Source organism: Canis lupus, chromosome 7, assembly GCF_011100685.1.
Source record: "Canis lupus familiaris isolate Mischka breed German Shepherd chromosome 7, alternate assembly UU_Cfam_GSD_1.0, whole genome shotgun sequence".
NCBI classification, from domain to species: Eukaryota; Metazoa; Chordata; class Mammalia; order Carnivora; family Canidae; genus Canis; species Canis lupus.
Window position 1 is genome coordinate 9184438 of NC_049228.1, and position 21836 is coordinate 9206273.

General features: G+C 46.7%; 1 protein-coding gene across 1 annotated transcript in view; it reads right to left on the reverse strand.

Moving 5' to 3' along the window:
• Positions 1-21836, reverse strand: part of KCNH1 (potassium voltage-gated channel subfamily H member 1) — a 372237-nt gene that overhangs the window by 73585 nt on the left and 276816 nt on the right. Inside the window, 1 exon segment of the mRNA XM_038542056.1 lies at positions 11614-11810. Within this exon segment, the coding sequence (XP_038397984.1) occupies positions 11614-11810 (197 nt within the window).

A 21836-nucleotide genomic window follows, 5' to 3' on the forward strand; every position in this document is an offset into this window, starting at 1 on the left:
GGCCAGTTTACCTGCACAGCATAGTTTACCCGCTAGCTGCACTCTTCAGCGATGCGCTTCGCTTTGTCAGGCTTGTCAGTATGTTTTTAGTTGAAATATAATCGACATGCCACACTCTATTCATTTTAAGCATATGATACCATGATTCTGTATTTGTATATATTGCAAAATGATCATAAGTCCAGTTAACACCCATCACCCAGGATTTGTAGTATTTTAAACCATTTCTACCATTTCTTATGCTTACAGGTGTTCCATGTTATTTTGCCATCTTCCCGTCACCTGCCGTAGATTTGTCCCAAGCCTGGGGAAGTCCCTCACCCTGCTTCTAGTCACTGGGACCCAGCTTCACTTCTCTCTTCATCCAGGTGGTTACAGAGGTCCCACAGGGTTAGGATACACTCTCACACCTCACCTACAGGAAATGCTGAATGTCTCCAGTCTGAGGAGGGCAGGATTTTAGGTGCTGTACTCTGAATAAGTAGCCTCTTTTAGAAATTCATACCCTGTGAACCAGAGGCTGTTTTCATGTCTGGTTTAAGCATTCGCAAGAAGTATGCTGGGAAACGCAGCAGAGTGAACGCAGGAGCTGTCTGCAAATTGCTCTCCCAGGGATAAAGCACCATCTTCCGCATGCCGCCTGGAGCAAGGGGCTTTTTAAAAATTAAATCTGTCAAGGAAAATATGCTGGCTCTTGCTACTTCAGGCCGTTCGGAGACAGTCAGGTGGATTTTAAAGCCTGGAAAGTAAGAGGTTTGAGGGGCTGCTGGGGTCTTATGACAATAGCAGGTACAGTGGGAAGAGGGTGGAAAAGGTGTCAAGCTCGCTTGGGTCCCTGAAAGCATCATGTCCTTCCTCCATGTTGGTCTCCTTCTCGTTGGGGGTCTCTAGGCACCTCCAGGAAAGTCAAACCCTGTAGCTGAAGCTGCCCTACCCCGTAAGTCTGGGATAGTCCCCAACTGGAGTCTTCAAGACCAGGTGAGTAAAGAGCAAGAACAAAAGCTGGGGGGAAGGGGGGTGAGGAAACTGAACAGTAGCTTCCCTCGGGAGGTCCTCTCTTCCCAGATTCTTACAGATTAGTGATTTAGATTCACTGTTCTCCATGATCCATGCAAAGACATCTTCCTCATTGAGTATCAGTCATTTAACCAACCATCTGTGTCTGTCCACCATGAGGCACAGGAGTACCTACAAAAGACTGTATCTCTCCCAGTCAGGTAAATCCCCCCACCAATATCCATCTCAAAATCACCTCCTCACAGCCTTTGCTAACCACTCCTGAGCTAGAAGAGGCCTTAGACTCATGGCCACCACATCTGCACTCTGACGTCAAGGCCTCTCCCCAGCCCTGACCAACACAGGAGCCATGGCCTGATCTTCAGGGGCATGTCCAGCTGCACATCTCCAGTCGAGTGGCACCCAACTGAGAGCTGAAGGTCACTCCTGTGGTCTCTCATGATGGACTGGAACAAATTGCAGCTTGGCCACAGACCATCACAAGATTACTCTTCCTCTGTGGTAACAGAGCTGACCCACATGCCAAAGAGAAACTTGTCAGGAGGATCACTCTGCCTCTTTCTGCTCCCTCATTGGACTATGTGACTCAACAGCATCCCCTTCTCCTTTCTCTGGACAAATAGCAAACATTCAAAAGTCATCAGCCATCTAGCCCTGTGGTGCCTCCATGAGGCCCAGATGCCCTTAGGTGTGCCAGTCAAGGGTCTGCTCTCTAATAAAATCATACAGGAGACAGGCAGGGCATGATATGGCTTACAAAGCCATCCTTTGGTTGACAGCCTCCTCCCAGGGAACTGAGGCTTATTAACCAGGGCTGCTAACCCAGATCAATGAAATGGGGTCCCCATTTAGAGGAGGGGCACAAAAGCAATCATATGGTCTTGGCAATTGCCAGACTTGGGCTCAAATTCCAGCTCCATTTAGCTTATTGGATCTGGGGCAAATTATTTCACCTAATTGAGCCTTAGTTTCTTTAGCATCTTAGTGAGATAATGATGCATATAAAGGCTTTAGCACATACTTGGCCTGGGAGACACTCAATAAATGGGGGTTATTATTATTACCTTATGCTGACATCAGTGGTACCTATAGCAGTAACAAGAAGGGGGCACACTCCCAGTATCGGTTGGTGTAATTGTATGTTCGTTTGCTGGATGGATGGATGGTTGGTTGCCTCACTTGTTCATTCATTCATTTCAGTGAATGAATGCTTATTTTGTACCAAGCTCTAAAAGAGCTGATCAGGAAAGAGAGGTGAATCAGGCAGACAAGGCCCAGCCCTTACAGAGCTTCTAGACTGAAAAAAAAAAAAAAAAGACCTACAGTGAGCAGTTCATTGGAAGTATGACAAGAGCTACAAAGAGAAAGTTACTGGTACTTATGGAACCAAAAGACAGGGGGCCTCACCTACACTAGAGAGATTAAAGAGATGCTATATGCAGTCAGGGCCCCATTGTGGATTCAGAGCTTCACTTTAGGAGCCTAAGTTAAATACAGGCAGGACAAAGCCATTAAGAGACACTAGCAATGAGTAAATTGCAACCAACCGAGTTTGCAATGAGAAGCACCAAAATTGGGTGGGCCCAATGACACACATTGGTCTGGTATGACACACATCATACCAGAAAACATCCACATGGACATCTGGGCTGGAATAGATTTTGTGTGTGAGCTCCTGAGGCAGGTGTTCAAAGCCCCTTTCGTGGGGCTGAACTAACATTTGCTTCCATTAATCTAACATCTTAGAAGGGTAGTCATTATTTATGACAGGTCTCCTGGGTCGAAATCCTAACTCTCCACTTCCTGAAAGCACAGGCTAGAACCTCCATGACTCACTGGCAAAATTCATGAGAACACGTTCAAAGCCAAAGAGCAAATTTTTAAGAGTGGAAGGAGCACTTAGATGGGAACAAGGGAGCACGGAAACATGGCAGATGGGGTAGGACAGGAAATTTGACCGGGCCATTAAGGAACTGGTGGAGCCAGGGTGAACACATCTCTTAGCAGCCTTTTACTAGTACCTATGTCGCCAGCATGACAAACTTCACATTTGTAACATGAGGCCACTGCTCACTAGAAATGAATGGGCCACTGGACACTTGGAGAGGAGGTGGGGAGAAAGCTCAGTTCAGAAGGACGCTCAGAAAGCAGGGAGACTTTGCCAGCAGTCTCAGCTCAGGATTTCCCTGGGGACCGAGCGAGTAGGATTCCCATTGCTAGAGTTATCATTGGCTTCTTGATGTCCGGTTTTCACGGACATGAGCCGTCCATTCTGCAGGTCACTGACCATTTAAGCCAGAAGAGACACTGAAGAGCATCTCGTCCCTGTTTCCTAAAGAGGTTCTGCAACATACCAGCTCGGACGGATGTTAATAGCTATACCAGAGTAGACAGTAGAAACTTGCCAGTGTAATTCAAAAAAGTGTTCAGGGGGCAAATTAATGTGCACACTGCTGGACTCAACATCTGAGACCTCGGCAAGCCAGCTTGCTCACCGGGGGACAGAACCCGTGATCTGAAACTCATTAGCACTACACGGCTTAATATGACTCAATCACGTACTTCTAAGAAAATGTTAGGCAGGTACGTTACTCTCCAAAGGACTGCACTGGCCCCATGTTGCTCTAAACTTGGATAGATCTTTTCTACCTTGTGGGAGACACTCTATGTAATAGGGCATCTAGGTTGATAAGGGGTAAGATCAATTACAACCTGCCCTCCCCCAGCACCTCCTCCACATTGGACTCCACCTACCACTCCCTCTCCCCATTCTGTCACAGGAAGAAAGCAAGCTCTGTGATGAGCCCAACACAGTCATCCTTTACCAAACCCCACTCATGAATCGCCTGTGCCTTTGATGCTACCTGGGAGGCCCAGGCCCAGAGCTGAGAATCATCAGTCTGAGAGATTTCTAGGTGTTAAATTTCAGCCCCTACTCTCCTTTTAAAACCTTTTAGCACCTGATGGGGCCTCTTCATTTCCAGAAAAGCTGAGCTCATCAATAACAATAGTGAGAGCAACACATACGTTGGTGAACTTGCTATGACAAAGTACCCTTCTAAGGTATTATTACTGTCCCTATATTATAAATGAATGTATTGGGGCCCAGGGAGTTTAGGTAACTGGCCCAAGGTCACTAGGGAGAGTCAAGATTTGAACCCAAGGACTCTGATTCCAGAGTCCACATTTGTAACCGTCACTCTCCTTATTTCATGAGCCACACTTTTAGGGCTCCTGCTCTCTTTCTTCACTCTGCTACTCCCATTCCTATGGATAATGGAAGGAAGGTAACTTGACTGTGCACCTGCTATGTGCAAGGCACTGTGCCTGGCCCATGATTATCCTTCCCATAGCTACCTTTTGGAGTAAACAGCATGACTCCACAGAAGAGGAATGGCCTTGTTCACTCTCTCCCTGCACCCTCACTCTCAGCAATCGTGTGGCTGAGCCCAGATGCCGAGATCTAGCTTCAAAGCCCCCACCCATTCCAGAACTTTATTGCTTCCTTGGGAATCACCACATATACCCTAGTCACCTGCAGTTCAAGCTGATTCATTACAAATCATGGAGTGCTTTCATTGTCTCCCACCCTCAGGGATCATGATAGGGCCCTGCTATATGTTTTTAGGGTACTAGGGAGGATCCCTAAGGATCCATGGAAGTCGACACAAGTTCCTAACATCATCCCTTGATCCTCTTGAGGGAAAAGGAGCCTGGCTTTGATTTTTATGTTGCTGTCCTGAAAGAATTATGGTCTTATCACTCACATCATCTGTCCCCTTCCCCCACCCCTAATTCCAACACCCTGATTTTATTATCTTTATAACTTGACAGTCTAATAGATGATTTTAATTCCACAGAAACCCTCACTATGGAAGGCTGACAAAAAAGATATGGGCTATGTAGAGATCATTTTTAAACCTTAGGGTGTGATGATTCAGCGGGGAAGGGGATACATTTCCAAGCACCTGGCCTTGTGATCTTTCTTTCCATTTACCAACTTCCACAAGAATTTGTGCAGAAAGAAAACTGAGAGGCTTTCCAGAGCAAAGCTCTTTTTCCAAGACTCCAGTGCTCTCACCTTCTCCTCTCAGAAGAAAATGCCCTTTGGTTACCAGGGAGGGCGGTGGCTAGAAATGTATGTACAGTATTCAAGAGAGCTCACTATGGCAACCTCAGTTGCCAAAAATAGGCATTAGGAGGCCCCTGCTTTGAAGCCACTAGTAACTTATGTCTCAGCTGGCTCCCAAACTCACTAGGTTGGGGCCTTATCAAGCTAAGAAAAATCCATCCTGGAACAAATTGCCATAAGCACGAGCTACACGAAGCATACTCAAAACCACAACACTGGCTTTAAAACTAAAGCCCCACGCACAGAATGAGAACCACCCGACCAATTACCTACATGCCAATTATCCCAGGCGCTGAGTGTCATTAATTACCTAATTACTTGTCTACAATACATCATGTAATTGTGGTGCATTTCCTCTACTGTCCTAACGATGAGCAGGAGGACCCGAACTCCTATCTAGCGCCTGGGAAGGGAACCCTCAGCCCAGGTTAAAAGGCCAGTAGAGCCCCTTACTAAAGGAAGCCAGTGAGACACTGATTAAAGGAAGGGTCTGGTTCTAAACAAAGGGGAGCAAAGCATGAACCCAGAACTTCTCAGACAGAAAGTGGAAGGAGAGAAGGGGCGGTGGAGACAGGGTGCAAACAGGTACTGAGTGGTTCCTCCAGGACCTCTGTTGCTTTTTTTTTTAATGCATTATGATCTTCTAAGTAGGAGAGACTTTTATTAGACACTTCATACAGAGATGAGCTGAGAACTCATCCATATAAACTTTACGAAGGGCGCACAGCTAGTCAGTAGTCAAAACCAGGATTCAAGCCCAGGTCCCTAGCCCTAAAGCTGGTGTCCTGTTTAGCAAGGTACCAATATCATGGTCAGGTTAGCCTACTGCTATGCCTCTCCCTGGCTGTGGTGTGGCTGTCACTCTGAGGGAGAAACTTCTCGTGTCCCAAACTGGAATATGACCTATGATTTACTATAGAATTCCATCCGTCCCTCTGTCCCTCCTTTCCTCCCTCCCTCCCTCCCTCCCTCCCTCCCTCCCTCCCTCCCTCCCTTCCTTCCTTCCTTCCTTCCTTCCTTCCTTCCTTCCTTCCTTCCTTCCTTCTGTACAAGTGCCTGAGTGTGCTGGGAGATAGTGAAGATACTTTGGAAATAATTTGTGCCATCCCTGAAAAGTCAATAAACCAGGAGAAAGCAGAAGGCAAAGAACACCAATATGGGAAAAGCAGAGAGTCAGTCAGGCTTTACTGCACAATGCAATGCTGCTTAGCATCAGGGGCTCCGGCAGGGTTTGGAATCTGCCACTTACTGGCTGTGTGACCTTGGAGAAGTGATTTTCTTCTCCACAGGGTCCAGGTTTACTTCCTTGAGAAATGGGACTGACACTATAACGCCACGAGGCTGTTCTCAGGATTGGATGAGCTGACCTAAAACACATCCTAACTTTGCACTGTAGGTTGCCTCTTGCACAATTATCAGTTGATAATTATATTATTAGTATTTTTGCAAAGCTCTGAGTACAGATAAAAGACCACTCAGGGCCTGGAGGGAAATGTCCAGACAGCCTTGTACCCTAGAATGCCAAGGGTCTAGGATGAGGAAGGCTTCATTTTTCCCTTTTCTTTTTTTTTTTTTTAAGATGTTATTTATTTATTATTTGAGAGAGAGAGAGAGAGAGAGAGCATGAGTAAGGAGGGGAGAGAGAAACAGGATCCCCACAGGGCAGGGAGCCTGACTCGGAGTTTGATCCCAGGACTCGAACCATGACCTGAGCCGAAGGCAGACACCTAACCTACTGAGCCACCCAGGTGCCCCTTTCCTTTACTTTTCATGGACAACCACATGCCACATCCCTTAGAAGAAGAAACAAGGATGTTATGCTTTCCTCTTGGCAAAACCCTGACTCCCTGGTGACTGACCTAAGATGTCGGAACAGCCTAGTTTTTCCCTCCATGAGTGAAACTAGCCAAAATAGTGAGTGCTGACCTCTCACCTGGTGGGAGCCGAAGAGACAGTGGGGCCAGCAGCCCACCAGCATCCCAGACCAGCTGACACATCCTCTACTGCAAGAGTGACAGAAACAACATCCGCCCCACAGAATGTTCTGTAGAGCGAGTACCCTATATAAGCAAAAGCAGAAGAAATGTCTTCTCTTTCTTTTCCAAAAGGCACATGATAATAAAGAACAGAGTGGAGTAAGGTGTTAAGTGGATAAAACAAAATAATAATAAGTCACAACGTAATTGAGCACGTACTGTGTGTGAGACCCTTTGTGTAAGCGCTTTGCCAGTACGATCTTATTTAATCCTCACAATGATGCTACAAGGTAGGACTTCTCATCACCCTCATTTCACAGATGTGGAAGCACTGACAATTTGCAGAAGCACTAAGTGGCAGAGGCAGGACACAGACCTGGGTCTCACCTGGCTCAGTGTCCACAGACAAGGAAAACCAAAGTCAAAATGCTGGATTGGCTTCTGGGTCTTGCCTCTCTCCTTGCCTGTGACTTCAGGTAAGTCTTTGGAGGAAACAGAGGAAGCTGACAGGTCCCTTCCTAAGTTGGGTCCCAAGAGCAGTGCCATGAGCAGGGTGGTGCTCACACGCACAGATTTGGGGATATAGGGGGGAAGCTCAGAATGCAGAGGCCACGAAGCTTGGGAGAACCAGCAAGAGGTCTGAGTTGTTTCCAGCTCCATTTCTTTCATTACTAACCCAGCTCTGGGACGTTTCTCTAAAAGGTCATGCTTGTGAAATGTGGCTGGTGGGAAAATGGAGAAGAGACTGGATGGCCACACACACACCTTCCATCTCCGAGTTTTTGCTGTGCACTAGAGAACGTCTACAGAACCACCCAACTCTCCAAACAGATGTCAAAGGCACTATGTTCTCAGGAATCTTTGCAAATAACACTCGATTTTGCCAAGATAGAAACAGCCACAAGAATACACTTCACTTTGCCAGAAAAAAAAATAGCTCCAAGAATAATTCATGCATGTAATGTTCTTGTCTTCTATGCCCTATGTAACTACGAATTAATTCTCAGAAGGACACAATGAGAGATTACAATGGCAACACCAAAATGACAAGCCTCCTTTTTCCAAGAAAAAGAATGACTACCTCTTCCTATAAAGGATCTCACTACAATTGTCTTGGATCCATACCAGACTCATAGGCATTTGTAATTGGAAGAACATGTGAAGGTCAACTGATTTGACTCTCCATCTCCGAGGATACCTAAGGAGTGCTGAAATACCTTAAGGACCACTCGGTGCTGCCTACTTGGACACCTCTGATCCTTCCCAAATTCTTTCTCATGCTTTCTACAGCTTGGATGCTTCCTCTACACCTTGTGGCCATACAGACCCAACCCCCCTCCACATGATTCCTTCAAAAATGCCGCCCCCTGAGGCTTCCTTTCTGCAAGAGTTGTCAATCATTCTGTACTTACAAAAACAATCTGACCACTGAGGTGCTGCCGTGTTTGTTGTTGTCCTTGTTTTTTATTTTTAAGACAGATTTATTTGATCTACAATTATTCCAAAATGATTACTACTCCAAATAACCCAAACTGTGCTTTTTTTCAACCTATATTATCCAACACTGAAAGCTGATTATAATCAACTTGCTTTCATAAAAAGAAGGAAAAAATTTAAAAAAAAAAGATTTTAGAAGAACCCACATGGCTAAAAGGACAGCCAGAAAGCATTCCATGTTCCTAAATAAACAAGGAAAAACCATGGATGCACCGCTTCTCCACTACTGCCCATTCCCCACTCGAATCTAAATGACCCCCTTTCAAATCACAGACGCATAAAAATGATCCAGCCACAACCTCACAGTTTACAATGTGGAAACTGAGACCCAGAGATCCCATCTCTTTCTCCTTGGCATCCTCGAATGTTTATCAATCCTCTGTACTGGGTTAGACACTGGGGATGCCAAGGTAGTGAGGCCTTGCCCTCTCAGGTCTCTGAACAGGGACTCACACACAACAATACAATTAAGGGATTTATTTAAGATTTTATTTTATTTATTTGAGAGAGAGCGCATGTGAGAGAGAGCACAAGCAGAGGGGAGAGGGAGAAGCAGGCTCCTAGCTCAGCAAGGAGCCCGACATGGGGCTTGATCTCAGGATCCTGGGATCATGACCTGAGCTGAAGGCAGATGCTTAACCGACTGAGCCACACAGGTGCCCCCCAATTAAGGGATTTATTTTATTTTATTTAAGATTTTATTTATTTACTCATGAGAGACATAGAGAGGCAGAGATATAGGCAGACAGAGAAGCAGGCCATGCAGGGAGTCCGATGTGGGACTCGATCCTGAGACTCCAAGATCATGTCCTGGGCTGAAGGCAGATGCTTAACTGCTCAGCCACCCAGGCATCTCAAGGTTATTTAAATAGGTAGAAGCAGGGGCACCTGGGTGGCTCAGTTTGTTGAGCCTCCAACTCTTGATTTCGGCTCAGGTCATGATCTCAGGGTCAGGTCGTGTGAAATCAAGCCCTGTGTAGGGCTCCATGCACTCAGTGTAGAGCCTGCTTAAGATTCTCTCTCTCCCTCTCCCTCTGCCCCTCCCCACACTTGTGCATGGATGGGCTCTCTCTCTCTCTCTCTCTCTCTTTTTCTCTCAAAATAAAATAAAATATGTGGAAGCATATTGTTGGGGCAACTTAATGATAGGCATTTGAAGCTTTGTACAAGGACCTTGTACAAAAGTCCTTCCTCTGTGCCTTGGCTTAAACTGTCCCTCCAAACCAAACACCTGCCTCCTCTCTTTGTTTGGCCAACCCAATCCTATAAGATTCAGCTCAAATACCCCCCCTGCCCCGCAATGCTTTCTTCCCAACTCCCCCTTTAGCTGCCCTCCTCTTTCACGCTCCCACAATATCTTGTACAAATCACACTCACTGTACTTAGCATCACGTACTGCATCTATCTTTCTTGTGTTGATCTTCTCTGTTAGATTTTAGGTTGCAGGAGATAGGGACCTGAGTGTTATTCAGCTCTATATGTCTGTCTCATTCAGCTGGTGCATACTGGTTTTGATGAATGAACAAATAAACATCTCAGCAGACTTAAGGGTTAACAGGTGTTTGTCATACACAGAAGGAAAAAAGAAGGATGCTAGGCTGAGGAAGCCTGATGCAGAGGCCCAGGGCTCTGAGGGTGTGGTGTGCTTGCAGAGCTGTGCAGAGCTCTCATGGTGGGGGTGTTCAGGGTGCCAGAGAGGGGGATGGGAAGAGTGGCTGAGGTCGGGGCTTGGGGATTAAGTGAGGGTCGAGGTGAAAAGCCACATAAGCCACCCTGAAGTGTATAAGTGTATAGATATTATCTTAAAGTTGGGCAGGGGGTGGGGGGAGGGCAAAAGTCTGTACAAGGAAGTAACATGATCCACTTAGTTTTTAAGGTCACACAATTGGCCAAAGGAAGGAAGTACTACATTGAGTACTGGCCACCAAGGCAGGAACCTACTGTATGGTGCAGGACACAGGGAAGGTCCGTATCGGGGTGCTGTGTCCCAAGAGCTCGGGGTGAGCCCCAAGGATGGAAGTAAAGTGTGGGCCCAGGTTTGAGACTTTAGGTGGAACCAAAAGGATTTGATTAGTAACCTGAGTATGGGAGAGGGGGGAGAAGCATCAACCATGATGCCAGCGTTTCTAACCTGGAACACCAGGGCGACACACAGTCAACAGAGAAAGGACCATGAGAAGAACAACAGTTTTGGAGGAAAGAGTATGAGATCATTTTCAGAAAGATTCCTATGACAATCCTTCCAGATGGTTTCTATAGGTCAGAGCTACCTTAACTAAAAAAAGAGATAGATGAAGTGTAAGAAATCAGTCATGAAAAACCTAAAGAGTACAAGACGAACGAATAGTTTAACCCTCACAGAGACAGATGGTGTGATCCTGATGATGTGAGGGTGAAGGAAACAATTTCAGACAAGAAATTTTCTCTGGTTCTTAGAACTACTCATCAATTCTCAACCCATTAAATTGGCAGGTGTATACAACATGATGTCTAGGCCATCAGACTCCATACCTTTCTGGTTTTCTGGACCCACCTGAATCATCTTCATGGCTTTTTAAATGATTATTACAAAAAAAATGATTATTACCAGCTGACGAATGGCTTCCCACCAGTTAGTGAGTCCTAGTCACCAGGGAGAATTCAGTTTACTGTAATTAAGTAGCCCCGCTCAGGCATTTTACTGACTAATGACCTCATTTTTTACTCATCTTTTCAAAATGCTAGAAGGTCTAGCTATTGCTGGGAAAAGCGCACAGACACACTCATGAACAAAACCCTTCCGCAGCAAAATTAATCCATCTTTTAACCTAGCGACATTCCTCTTGCCCGTATTTCCTAGCAAAAGCTCTGAAGAGCAAGCCACGCAGAGAACCTCTATAGAAACAACTGCTCCACTTACAGAAACCGCGAAAGGACTTTCCTGGCCCGTGCAGTTATCCTACGTGCGCAGAGATTGTGCTTGTGGAAAAGAAAATGAAACTTCCAGCTTACCCTCTTCCTCAAGTTGTAGGTCAGAATGAGGTTCCTGGAGAAGGAGTGAGAAAAGGCCGTGTAGAATTCCAGCACTTTCTGCAGGGCGTCCCGTTTGATCACATGCAGGTCGCAGTAGGTCAGGGCCCTCACGTTGGCACAGGATTGGGCAAGGGTGGCTTCCTTCCAGAACACATCTCCAAACACGTCTCCTTTCCCTAGGGAGAGAAAGTGCTGGTGATGAGAGTGCCAGCCAGACGGTGTCTGGCCACCCAGGTTGGCTTCCCTGTGTCTCCCAGAATTGCTGTGCCTTTGACATTCTGCAACGTGGGCTCAGAAAAGGAAAAAAACAAACCCCCCCCCCCCCAAAAAAAAAAAAACCAGAAAACAGGTTCTATTTTGAACCTTAACAACATGTGATTCAAGAAACTTTAAGATGCCGTAGAATACACGTCGAAATTTAACCAATGACTTTGGGGTCATGGACGTCACCTCCTGAACATCCTATCCAAAGTGGGAACCCTCTGTTATTCTTTGTAGCTCCCCCATTTTCCCCAAATGCCAATCATAACCTATAATCACATTCTTTGTTTCCTTGTTTGTTGTGTAACTCCCAGCCTGAGAGCTCTGTCCACGTCACACAGTGTCTGGAGCCTAGTAGGAATTCTGTAAGTGCAGGCAAAAGAGAAGCAAGGAAGGAGGGCAAACTGTGGCTCTCCATTAAAGGGACTGGCTGAGGGGTGAATAGTATGGAGAAGGTGTGGACTCTCCATCAGGAGCTGAAGATCAAGAGAGGCCTCCTCTGTTTAGGATGCTCCACATGGAAAAAGGCATGGAGGGGTGGAGTTCATTACCTTCCATACTCTTTCCACTGCCCTAAGGTTTATGTTTGTATGGTGCCTCACTCCTCCCCCTCACCCCACTCCTCCTTCCATGCTCCTCACCCTTGCCAAAGGTCCTCCTTGTGGTATAAAAAAACATGGGCCCCCTACACATGGCAGGGGGGCCCTACACATCTCCAAGCTTCTCTATACATGTAATAAGCCAATTGAGTAACATAACCATATCCTGAGTCAAAATTCTATCAATCTCCTCTAAATATCTGCTTTTCAAATCTAGGGATATTCCCCCTATCTTTCCCCGAGTCCAACATTTTAACATATGTCTAATGCAAAGCCTAATTCATTCCTGGCACAGCCTCTGGTTATAAATAGCTTGAAACGTTGTTTATCTTGCCTCTAAATTTTCAGCACAGATAAACACAAATTTGAATCCATAGGGAGCCGGAGAGGAGTATGCAGTGAGCAATGAACAATGCTACAAAGAGAGGACAGTAACCCTCATAACCCTCAGGAGAGTCGTCGGCCCCTGCATCCAGACCAGCTGCATGCCACTGCAGGGACCCAGGTGCGCCTGACTCGGTAGGATGAACAGGGCAGGTGTTTTCCTCATTCAGGCTAAGGAGGCGATTAGACATCCAAGCACCTGGGCAGAACTTGATCTTTTCTCAAAAAAGAATCCATTCTAAGTATACGAGTAATCCATGGGCATAGCCTTCTCCGAGCACCTCCACAGGATGAGCTAGAAACCAAGTGTACTATGGACACATTACTCCACAGTTTCCCATGTGGTTATGAGGTAATTAGTATACAGTTCTGATTTATGAAGATAGTTTTATTGACTCAGTATGAGCAAGATGCATGCGTAGAGGGGAGGGGGCTTTTAGATAAAAAGGCCTTTAAAACTATGCTAGTTAAATTCCCTTCCCAGGTGTTTTTCAATCATCTGCACTAGGAGTGGGTTACTTTAGGGCTGGGGCCACTGGATGGGAGTGCTTCTCTCTGTGGGATGTTACCAGCTTCCACGGAGATGGGCTCATTCAACGTGTGCTCCCTGGTACTGAGTTCTAACCAACAAGGCTTGGCCATTCATTCATACATAGCAAGCATTCCATAACTTCCCTACACTGCACTGCAATGCCTCCCATGCCTTTCATTTTTATGTGATCTAGAAAAGGCTCTTCCGATGCATAGAATGGTAGATAGTCAAGAGGAATCAAGAGGCAAAGCCTAGTTTCCTTCCCCTTGGATCTGGACTCATCTAGTCCCTTCTCTGGAGTTTGGCAGATGTGATGTTCTGAGATTTTGAAGCAAGACCATAAAAAATCTTGCAGCTCCAGCATGGATCTCTTGGAACACTTACCGTTAAGATGCTCCTTCTTTTTTTTTTTCTTTTTAAGATTTTATTTACTTATTCATGAGAAAGAGAGAGGCAGAGACACAGGCAGAGGGAGAAGCAGGCTCCCTGCAGGGAGCCCGACATGGGACTCGATTCCGGGTCCCTAGGATCATGCCCTGGGCTGAAGGGCAACACTAAACCGCTGAGCCATCCAGGCTACCCTAGGATGCTGCTTCTTAGAATCCAACTACCATCCTTTGAGAATAACAAACCACACCAGAGGTCATAGACCAGTGTTCTGGTGGGCAGCCCAGCTGAACTCTCAGCTGACAGCCAGCCTCTGCTAGTCATTACGTGAACCATCATGGCCAGTAGGGCACCCCAGTCAAGCCTTCAGATGCCCGCAGCCCTAGCCAATGCTAGTGTGCCAGCCACATGTGGAAAGCCCAAGTCTGAAGCAACCAACTGAGCTAAACAACCCATGGAATGGTGAGGAACAATAATAAATTTCTTAGGCCACTAAATTTAGGGGAGGTGTATTATGCAGAAATAAATAACCAGAACACACAGAATCATGGAACTCTGGGCTGAGAAGCCCATGAGAAGTTACTTAGTAACTTATCTGATATTCCAGTAGAACATCACAAATTATCCCAGCTCTGAGCTGGCACCCCACTTCTGGCCCTGAAAGAATGGGACAAGGAAGAGCAATGAGTGGCTCTAATGGGAGCAGATTATCCTGAATGTTTTGAATATCAGTGAGAAAATGTAGAAATTACAAATCCCGTGGTCTCCTACTGGGATGAAATGTAGTCTAACCAAACCACAACTACTAAGAGTGCAAGACCACGGATAATCCTGCCTGATTCTCCTCAAGGTTAGAGCTGACCCTTGAATAACACGGGTTTGAATTATGCGCATCCACTTGAACGTGGATTTTTTTTAATAAACACGGTACACCACTATAAAGGTATTTTCTCTTCCTTATGATTTTCTTAATATTTTCTTTTCTCTAGCTTACTTTATTGTAAGACTGTAGTATATAATACACATAAGATATAAAATACATGTTAATTTACTATTTATTTTGTCAGTAAGTCTTCTGGTCAACAGTAGGCAATTAGTAGTTAAGTGTTGGGGGAGTCAAAAGTTATATGTGGATTTTCCACTGCACAGAGGGTCAGCGCCCCTAATTATACATTCTTCAAGGGTCAATTCTCCTTCATTTAAACAAAACCTAATGAATAAGCATTATACTTCTCAAACAAATTTGGAGTCATTTTTTTTCCATCTATAAAGGAACTCAGAAAATACAAGTTCCTAATGTGTACTTAACATACGAATTTATCTGTAGAAATTCAGCTTATAAACAACTCTTCAGGGGCATACCCATTGCATAAAACAAAGAACAACCATATTATAGTTGCAACATACCATGAAATTAATAAGTGCATCTTTAGAAATGACAACATGCCCAGTGTAAAAAGTCTTCACTCAAAGGTTTTGACAGAAACAATAAATAGAGAGTACTTCCTACTACACAAAGTATTTCACGGTAAGATAATCATGATTAATCTGCAGGGTCCAGGAAGTCTCAGTGTTGTTATAACTTGGATTTGATTTTCAACCCAAATTGAAAACCATACAATCTTTCTTCCTGTCAAGGCACCATTTTTGGTATAAACGATCTGTTAGTGAGATTTAAGAATGTGGTGTCGGAGGGCCTGTCAGATGCAAAACAAACCCAGGACTATTCTGGCAAACGAAGAATGTATTTATGACCCCAATAACTTGGGGAAACTGTCAGAGGGGAGGATACAGAGCATTTGGCAGGCTGCTTCTAAGTTACACACAGCTCTGGGAATAATGACTTCCCAGGTCAGGGTGAGGAATCAGGGGCCAGGACAAGCCCTACACCCACATTTATCCCTTGTTCCCTCACATGAGATGATCATTCACTGAAGAACAAAAGTTACCCCAATGCACTTGGTAATTAAATGACTTGAGGCAATCAGCTTATTGATTTATTTATTACCCTGAGGTGCTAGGTGCAGAATGTTAAAACCCAACGTTTCAAGTTTCTAAAATACATTCTAAGTGGATGTTCTGAGGTGGGGAAAAGAAAAAAAGAATGAAAAGGGGAAGTATGGAACCGCAGTCTAATTAAAACTGCGAGCAAACATCCCCGTGATAATTAATCCTCCTCCCTCTTCCCCCTCCACTTGAATGCAGCTATCTTTACTGCACCTCCACTTCTGCAGTGGACATAAACAACACCACGGGGTACAGACGTGGGGCTGAAGAACATTCACATAGCATAGGTGGGAGGTGGACTCAGGGCTGAGGTTGCCCAGGGAGAGGGAGGACAGATCTCCGCAAGGAGCACAGGAGAAAACCAAGGCCCTGTGGATAATTCAATTTAACGACAGGCAGAGGCTGGATTACCCACATGAAGTGGCTTGAGGGGGTGTGGAAGGTGGGAGTGGGGGGCTGGGAGGGGTGATAAGGGCAAACTCTTGAGGTGCTGGAACTGGGTCTCTGGGAGGATCAAACAGCCTACCTGAATGTTAAGAAGTCACAGGGAAGTGATTCTGCTCTAAACTGGAACCCGTCAGAAAAGGCCTTGTGTATCCAAAGGCCCTGAGTGAGTTTGGCAGGCCTGAGGTGTCAGAGCAAAACAGAAATCTCCAGCAGCTTCTCTTCATTATTCCCTACCGTGTGCTCCTGTAAGGACCGCTCACAGTGGTAACCTGTATTAGCAAAACATAATCCTGCCGTGTAAGTTACTATCGGCTTCTGAAGTCACCATTTCCAGACCCAAACCAATTAGAAAAGAACCCACTTAGTCACTCATGCAACTTTCGGCAGGCCCTGTACTAGGGGCTGAAGTATAGCGGGGGGACGACAGACATGACGTAGTGGGAGACAGAGACCCGGGTGATTATAACATTTCAGGGGTGACTGCCTCAAGCTAACATGATAGGACACCATGCAGGAGGGGTGCCCAGCTCAAGCTCAAGGGGGGAGGGAAGGCCTTCAGGGAGATATGATGTCTGAGAAGAGGCCCGAGGGATGAGTTCCAATTAATCAGCATAAAGATACAGCACAGAGATGAGTCCAGGGAGAGGAAAGAGCAGATGCAAAGGCCCTGAGGCACAGCATAGAAGCACACATCCTCTTCAGCAGGATGAAAGCCTCTGGATTATCCCACAAAAACATGGGATATCTATAACATGTGACTGTAGCAGCACAGTCAGAGCAAAAGCTCCAAGGACTTCAGTGACACATCTTGGTGATACCCACCCAGTTCCCAGACCAGCCCTGATGGGGGGCCAGGGGTCAGGATTATCTGTTCCTTCAGTCACCTGTAGAGATGAGTGTTGCCGGTATATTTTGTAATCCTTTCAGGAAAGTAGCCGGTCCCCTCATTCAGCTTAGCACCTTCCATACTCTGTACACTGAGTTGGCGGCACCAAGTTGTTGAGTCACTGTTTTGAAGACCTGGATTCGTGATGCTGTTGGAGGCCCCACTGGGGGTGCTGAGAAAGGTGCCAGCCCCCCTCAGCCTACCCTACTGTCTACATTTCTCCTCTCTGGGGCATCAGGAGGTCCTTTGCCCTCAAGCCATTTCAAGACCAAAGGGGCCTATCACTCACTTCATCAGGATGGTGAAATGTGACCACAGAGCCCCTGGCATCACTGAGAGAGGCTCAGAGGGTGGGCCATTCTGTCTCCTGGCCCCAGGAATAACCCTGCTTAAGGAGACATAGAATAGGGGATAAATATTTCCAGGCAAGTTCTGAGTAGACTGTGTGCACACCCACTGAACTGTACGGTTCAGAACAACAAGGATCAGGACCAAGGCGGTTCTCAGACCTCCTGGACTCAGGAGGTTACATCTGGGTCCCCTCCTTGGTCCTCCGAGGTATGTCTAAGACACAAAGAGAAGTTGCCAAGTCTCACCCTCTCTCCCCGGTGCTGCCCTCAACACAAGCCTCAGGGCCAGACCCCTTGGACTGCCCTGCTGGGAGCCTGAGTGGGCCCCTGTCCCCTCTTCTGCTCACTCTCTGCCTCCCAGTCACACTGTGGTTCCAAGTCTGGCTTCCTGCTCACCTCAGGGCCTTCCCAGCACCATTACAGGCCTCCACCCTGCTCCCTGGTCTAGGTAACTCCTGCTCATGCTTCCAAACATGCCCCAACCTCCTCTCTAACCCCTTGGCCAGAGCAGCTCCCCATTCTGTGTGTCCTCTGTACTCTGAAGGCACTCCTCATACCTGGAATCATTATGTCCCCGGCAGTGGCTCTGGCACACAGCAGGCACTCCATGGGTATTAGGTACATAGATAAACTAATGGCCCTGGGCATCTTACTAAACCCCTCCTAGTCTCAATTTACCCAACTAAAAAATATGGATAGTAAGACCCAAAGGGCTGTTGTATGGTTTACATGAAATGACTGTGAACAAAGAACTTAGCCCTGGGCTTGGAACGCAGTAGGTGCCCAATAAATAGTAAACCCAACGAAAGAAGAACGCTCTTAAGGGCCCTGCGAAGCAAATTCCACAGGGATCATCAGGCCCATTTGAAAAAGAGGAAGGTGAGCTCCAGGTGTGGGTTAAATGACTACCCGTGACTCCACGGGCTTTCCCCATGTGGCCTCCATGTCTGGAGAGTCTCTGCCATGCTCCCAGTGGGCTGTCTTCCGCATTCCCTCCCTCAAACAGCCCTCCTTCCCAGCAACATTTAGGGGGGATCTACCTCGGTCAGGGACCATGCTAGATGATAGGAAAAACGATACATCAGAGACAGCTTTGACCTTAAGGAGCTATGGCTGAGGAATCCAGGCGTGCTCCAAAACCAGTTCTGTCCTCTTCTGGTAACGGAGCCCATGACTTGTAGCTGAGCACAAGGGCGACCAGGATGAAGACTGCATGGCACCTAGCTGTGGCCATGTGTCCAAGTTCTGGCGAAGGGGAGGGCTGCAGAAGGGTCCTGCCCTGCCCTTCCCCTCTCCAGCCCTTCCTCCTGGCTGGAATGAAGATGGGCTCTATTGGACCAGGAGGCCATGGTGACCACTAGTCAGGATGAGGCAACAGTCAAAAAGCAAGCATGGCACCCAACACCATGAAGTGGGCGTGCCTACCCTTTTATACGTAGCCGGCTACATGAGGGAAAAACAAGCTTCTGTCTTGTCTAAACTTCTGTTACTCTGGGTTTCTGTTGGAGCAGCTAAACCCTCATCCTAGCCAATTCAGGGGTCCATGGTCCAGGGGGGCAGTACAGCGTGTTCGGCTCTGTGGGGAGAGTAGGTACCCGCCTGCTTTCTCCACCTGCTGTGGGGAAAGCACAGGCTTCCACGCATCTGAAGGACGGGGCAGTAACACGACGGTGGAGCTCTAGCAGCACAGTCAGAGCAAAAGCTCCAAGGACTTCAGTGACACACCTTGGTGATACCCACCCAGTTCCCAGACCAGCCCTGATGGGGGGACCAGGGGTCAGGATCTGCTGGGGGCCAGACAGCAGCCAGAGACCCTGCCACAGGCACCCATCGTGCACCTTCCCCCAAAGATGATGAAGTCCAGGCTTTCTAGCTTATTTTTGAATACTTAAATAATTTTTTAAAGATTATTTATTTATTTATTCTTGAGAGAGAGAGAGAGAGAGGCAGAGACACAGGCAGAGGGAGAAGCAGGCTCCATGCAGGGGGCCCGACGTGGGACTTGATCCCGGGTCTCCAGGATCAGGCCCTGGGCTGAAGGCAGGTGCCAAACCGCTGAGCCACCCGGGCTGCCCCCCTATTTTGGAATACTTAACCCTCCCACATGCTTCTACGGGAGACCACGGGGAAGAGTAGATAAGCAAAATGGTGACACTTTGTGAATTTTGCCTTCTTTTATCTGAAATGAAACTACAAAGCCCCTTCATTTTTTTTTCACTTCTGAAAAAATAAATGGTCCTGGCAGTCTGTGACCTCTGCTTTATCTGCTACAGTTTCGAGACGTGAGAAGGTACATCAAATGCAGACAGACATAGTGGAGACCTCAACAATTCACTTTCCTGTCCAAGTGGTGAAAACACACTACTAGGAATAAAGCCTTAGCGTTAAGTGCCAGGTCTTATCTGATTGTGTTGTGGTGTTGGGTGCCGAGCCAACACATTTTATTGGATTTCTTTTGCCAACAAAGAAAGCAGGGCCTGCAGATGTTCAGGAGGCCTGGGCTCTCAGGCCTCTCAGAAGGGCATCTCCTTCTAGGGAGGTGTGGTCTCACTTAAGGTTTCATAGGAGAGCTCAGCGATGTTCAAGAAACATTTGCCTTCTTTCAAAGTTAGTACAAAAGAGCAATTGTTACGCTCTTCAGCAAACCATCTCTGTATTAGAGATGGGACACTGGCGTGGGGCAGCCACGTACCTGGTCGGTGAAACCCACACAGGCCCGGTAATGTCACATGCCAGCTCTGATGGGGACTGCCCCTCACCCTCTCTCTCTCAGGCAGCTGTTGGACTGGGAGTTCCCAGTTCTCTTGGCACATAATTCAAACCAGTTCAACAGTTTGGCCCTACCTATCATGGACCAGGCGGTGTTCCAGAGGCCAAGGGCCATATAACACGGAAAACGCATTGTATCCACATTCAAGGGGCTTAGACTGGGAGGAGACAAACCTACATGTGTGTAACAGTGAGGTATAAGACAAATAAAAACATAATATCGGGCAGCCCAGGGGGCTCAGCGGCTTAGCATCACCTTCAGCCCAGGGCATGATCCTGGAGACCCTGGGATCGAGTCCCATGTCGGGCTCCCTGCAGTGAGCCTGCTTCTCCCTCTGCCTCTTCTGCCTCTCTCTCTCTCTGTGTCTCTCATGAATAAATAAATAAATAAAAATCTTAAAAAAAACCATAATATTAAGATATGTCATAAGCTATCTCAGGCAGGACTATGGAGATTTCATAGAGAAAAATGAGAATGGATCTGGCCTTCTATGGTGAGCCAGGAGAATTGAGACACATGGGAAAGACAGATAATTTTTCCGAACAGCAAGAGGGGGAAAGCTGGATGGCTGGAAGTGAAGTTTGCTGCTCTGGGGTGCTCTCCTTCCTTTTATGGCTCAAATTCTTGAGAATACTATTTACGGTGTCTCTACACTATTGTTAAGGGGTGATTTACCCCCATTTCCCTGATGTTCCCTTCTGTGAAGGCAGTTCCAGCTGCATCACACCCTCCCTAATGCCCTCCTCTGCGGCAAGAGTTTGGAAGGAGAACCTGCACATGGGTAGGCCCGGCCCCTTGCTCTCTTCAGGATCTGCCAGCCTGCGGGAAGCATGCTCTCTCTGTCCCTCCACGCTGTAATATCTGCCAGCCAGACCCTCAGAGGCCAGCCTGTGCTGGTCGGCACTACCAGGTAGGCCTAATTCTGGGGCCCCATACTGGGAAGTCTTCTTGGACGCAGATACAAAGCATATTCTCCAATATTAGCTTAATCAGAAAGAAAAAAAAAGGTGATATTTTGACTATTATCTTATCTATCTTTTCCTTTATTGATAACTTTATTTGATGAGGACTTGGGAATTGGTTTAACCTAGTTTCCATCCTCTGAATATTTCCAGTAATATGCTTTCCTTTTAATATGGGAAAGGGAATCTTCTTGTAATAAATATTTTCAAAACTCGAAATATCTAAATCTGTGCCCCCAACTTTTTTTGTTGAAATGTATACAGCTTATAAAACGTTGCACATTAAAAAAAAAAAAAAAGGGATCCCTGGGTGGCGCAGCGGTTTGGTGCCTGCCTTTGGCCCGGGGCGCGATCCTGGAGACCTGGGATCGAATCCCACATCGGGCTCCCTGCATGGAGCCTGCTTCTCCCTCTGCCTGTGTCTCTGCCTCTCTGTCTCTCTCTGTGTAACTATCATGAATAAATAAATAAAAATCTTAAAAAAAAATTACTTACTTATTTCTCTCTTGTTTCAGAACTCCAGAAGAGAGGCACCTGGGTGGCTCAGTGGTTGAGCATCTGCCTTTGGCTCATCTGATCCCGGGATCCTGGGATCGAGTCCGGCATCTGGCTCCCTG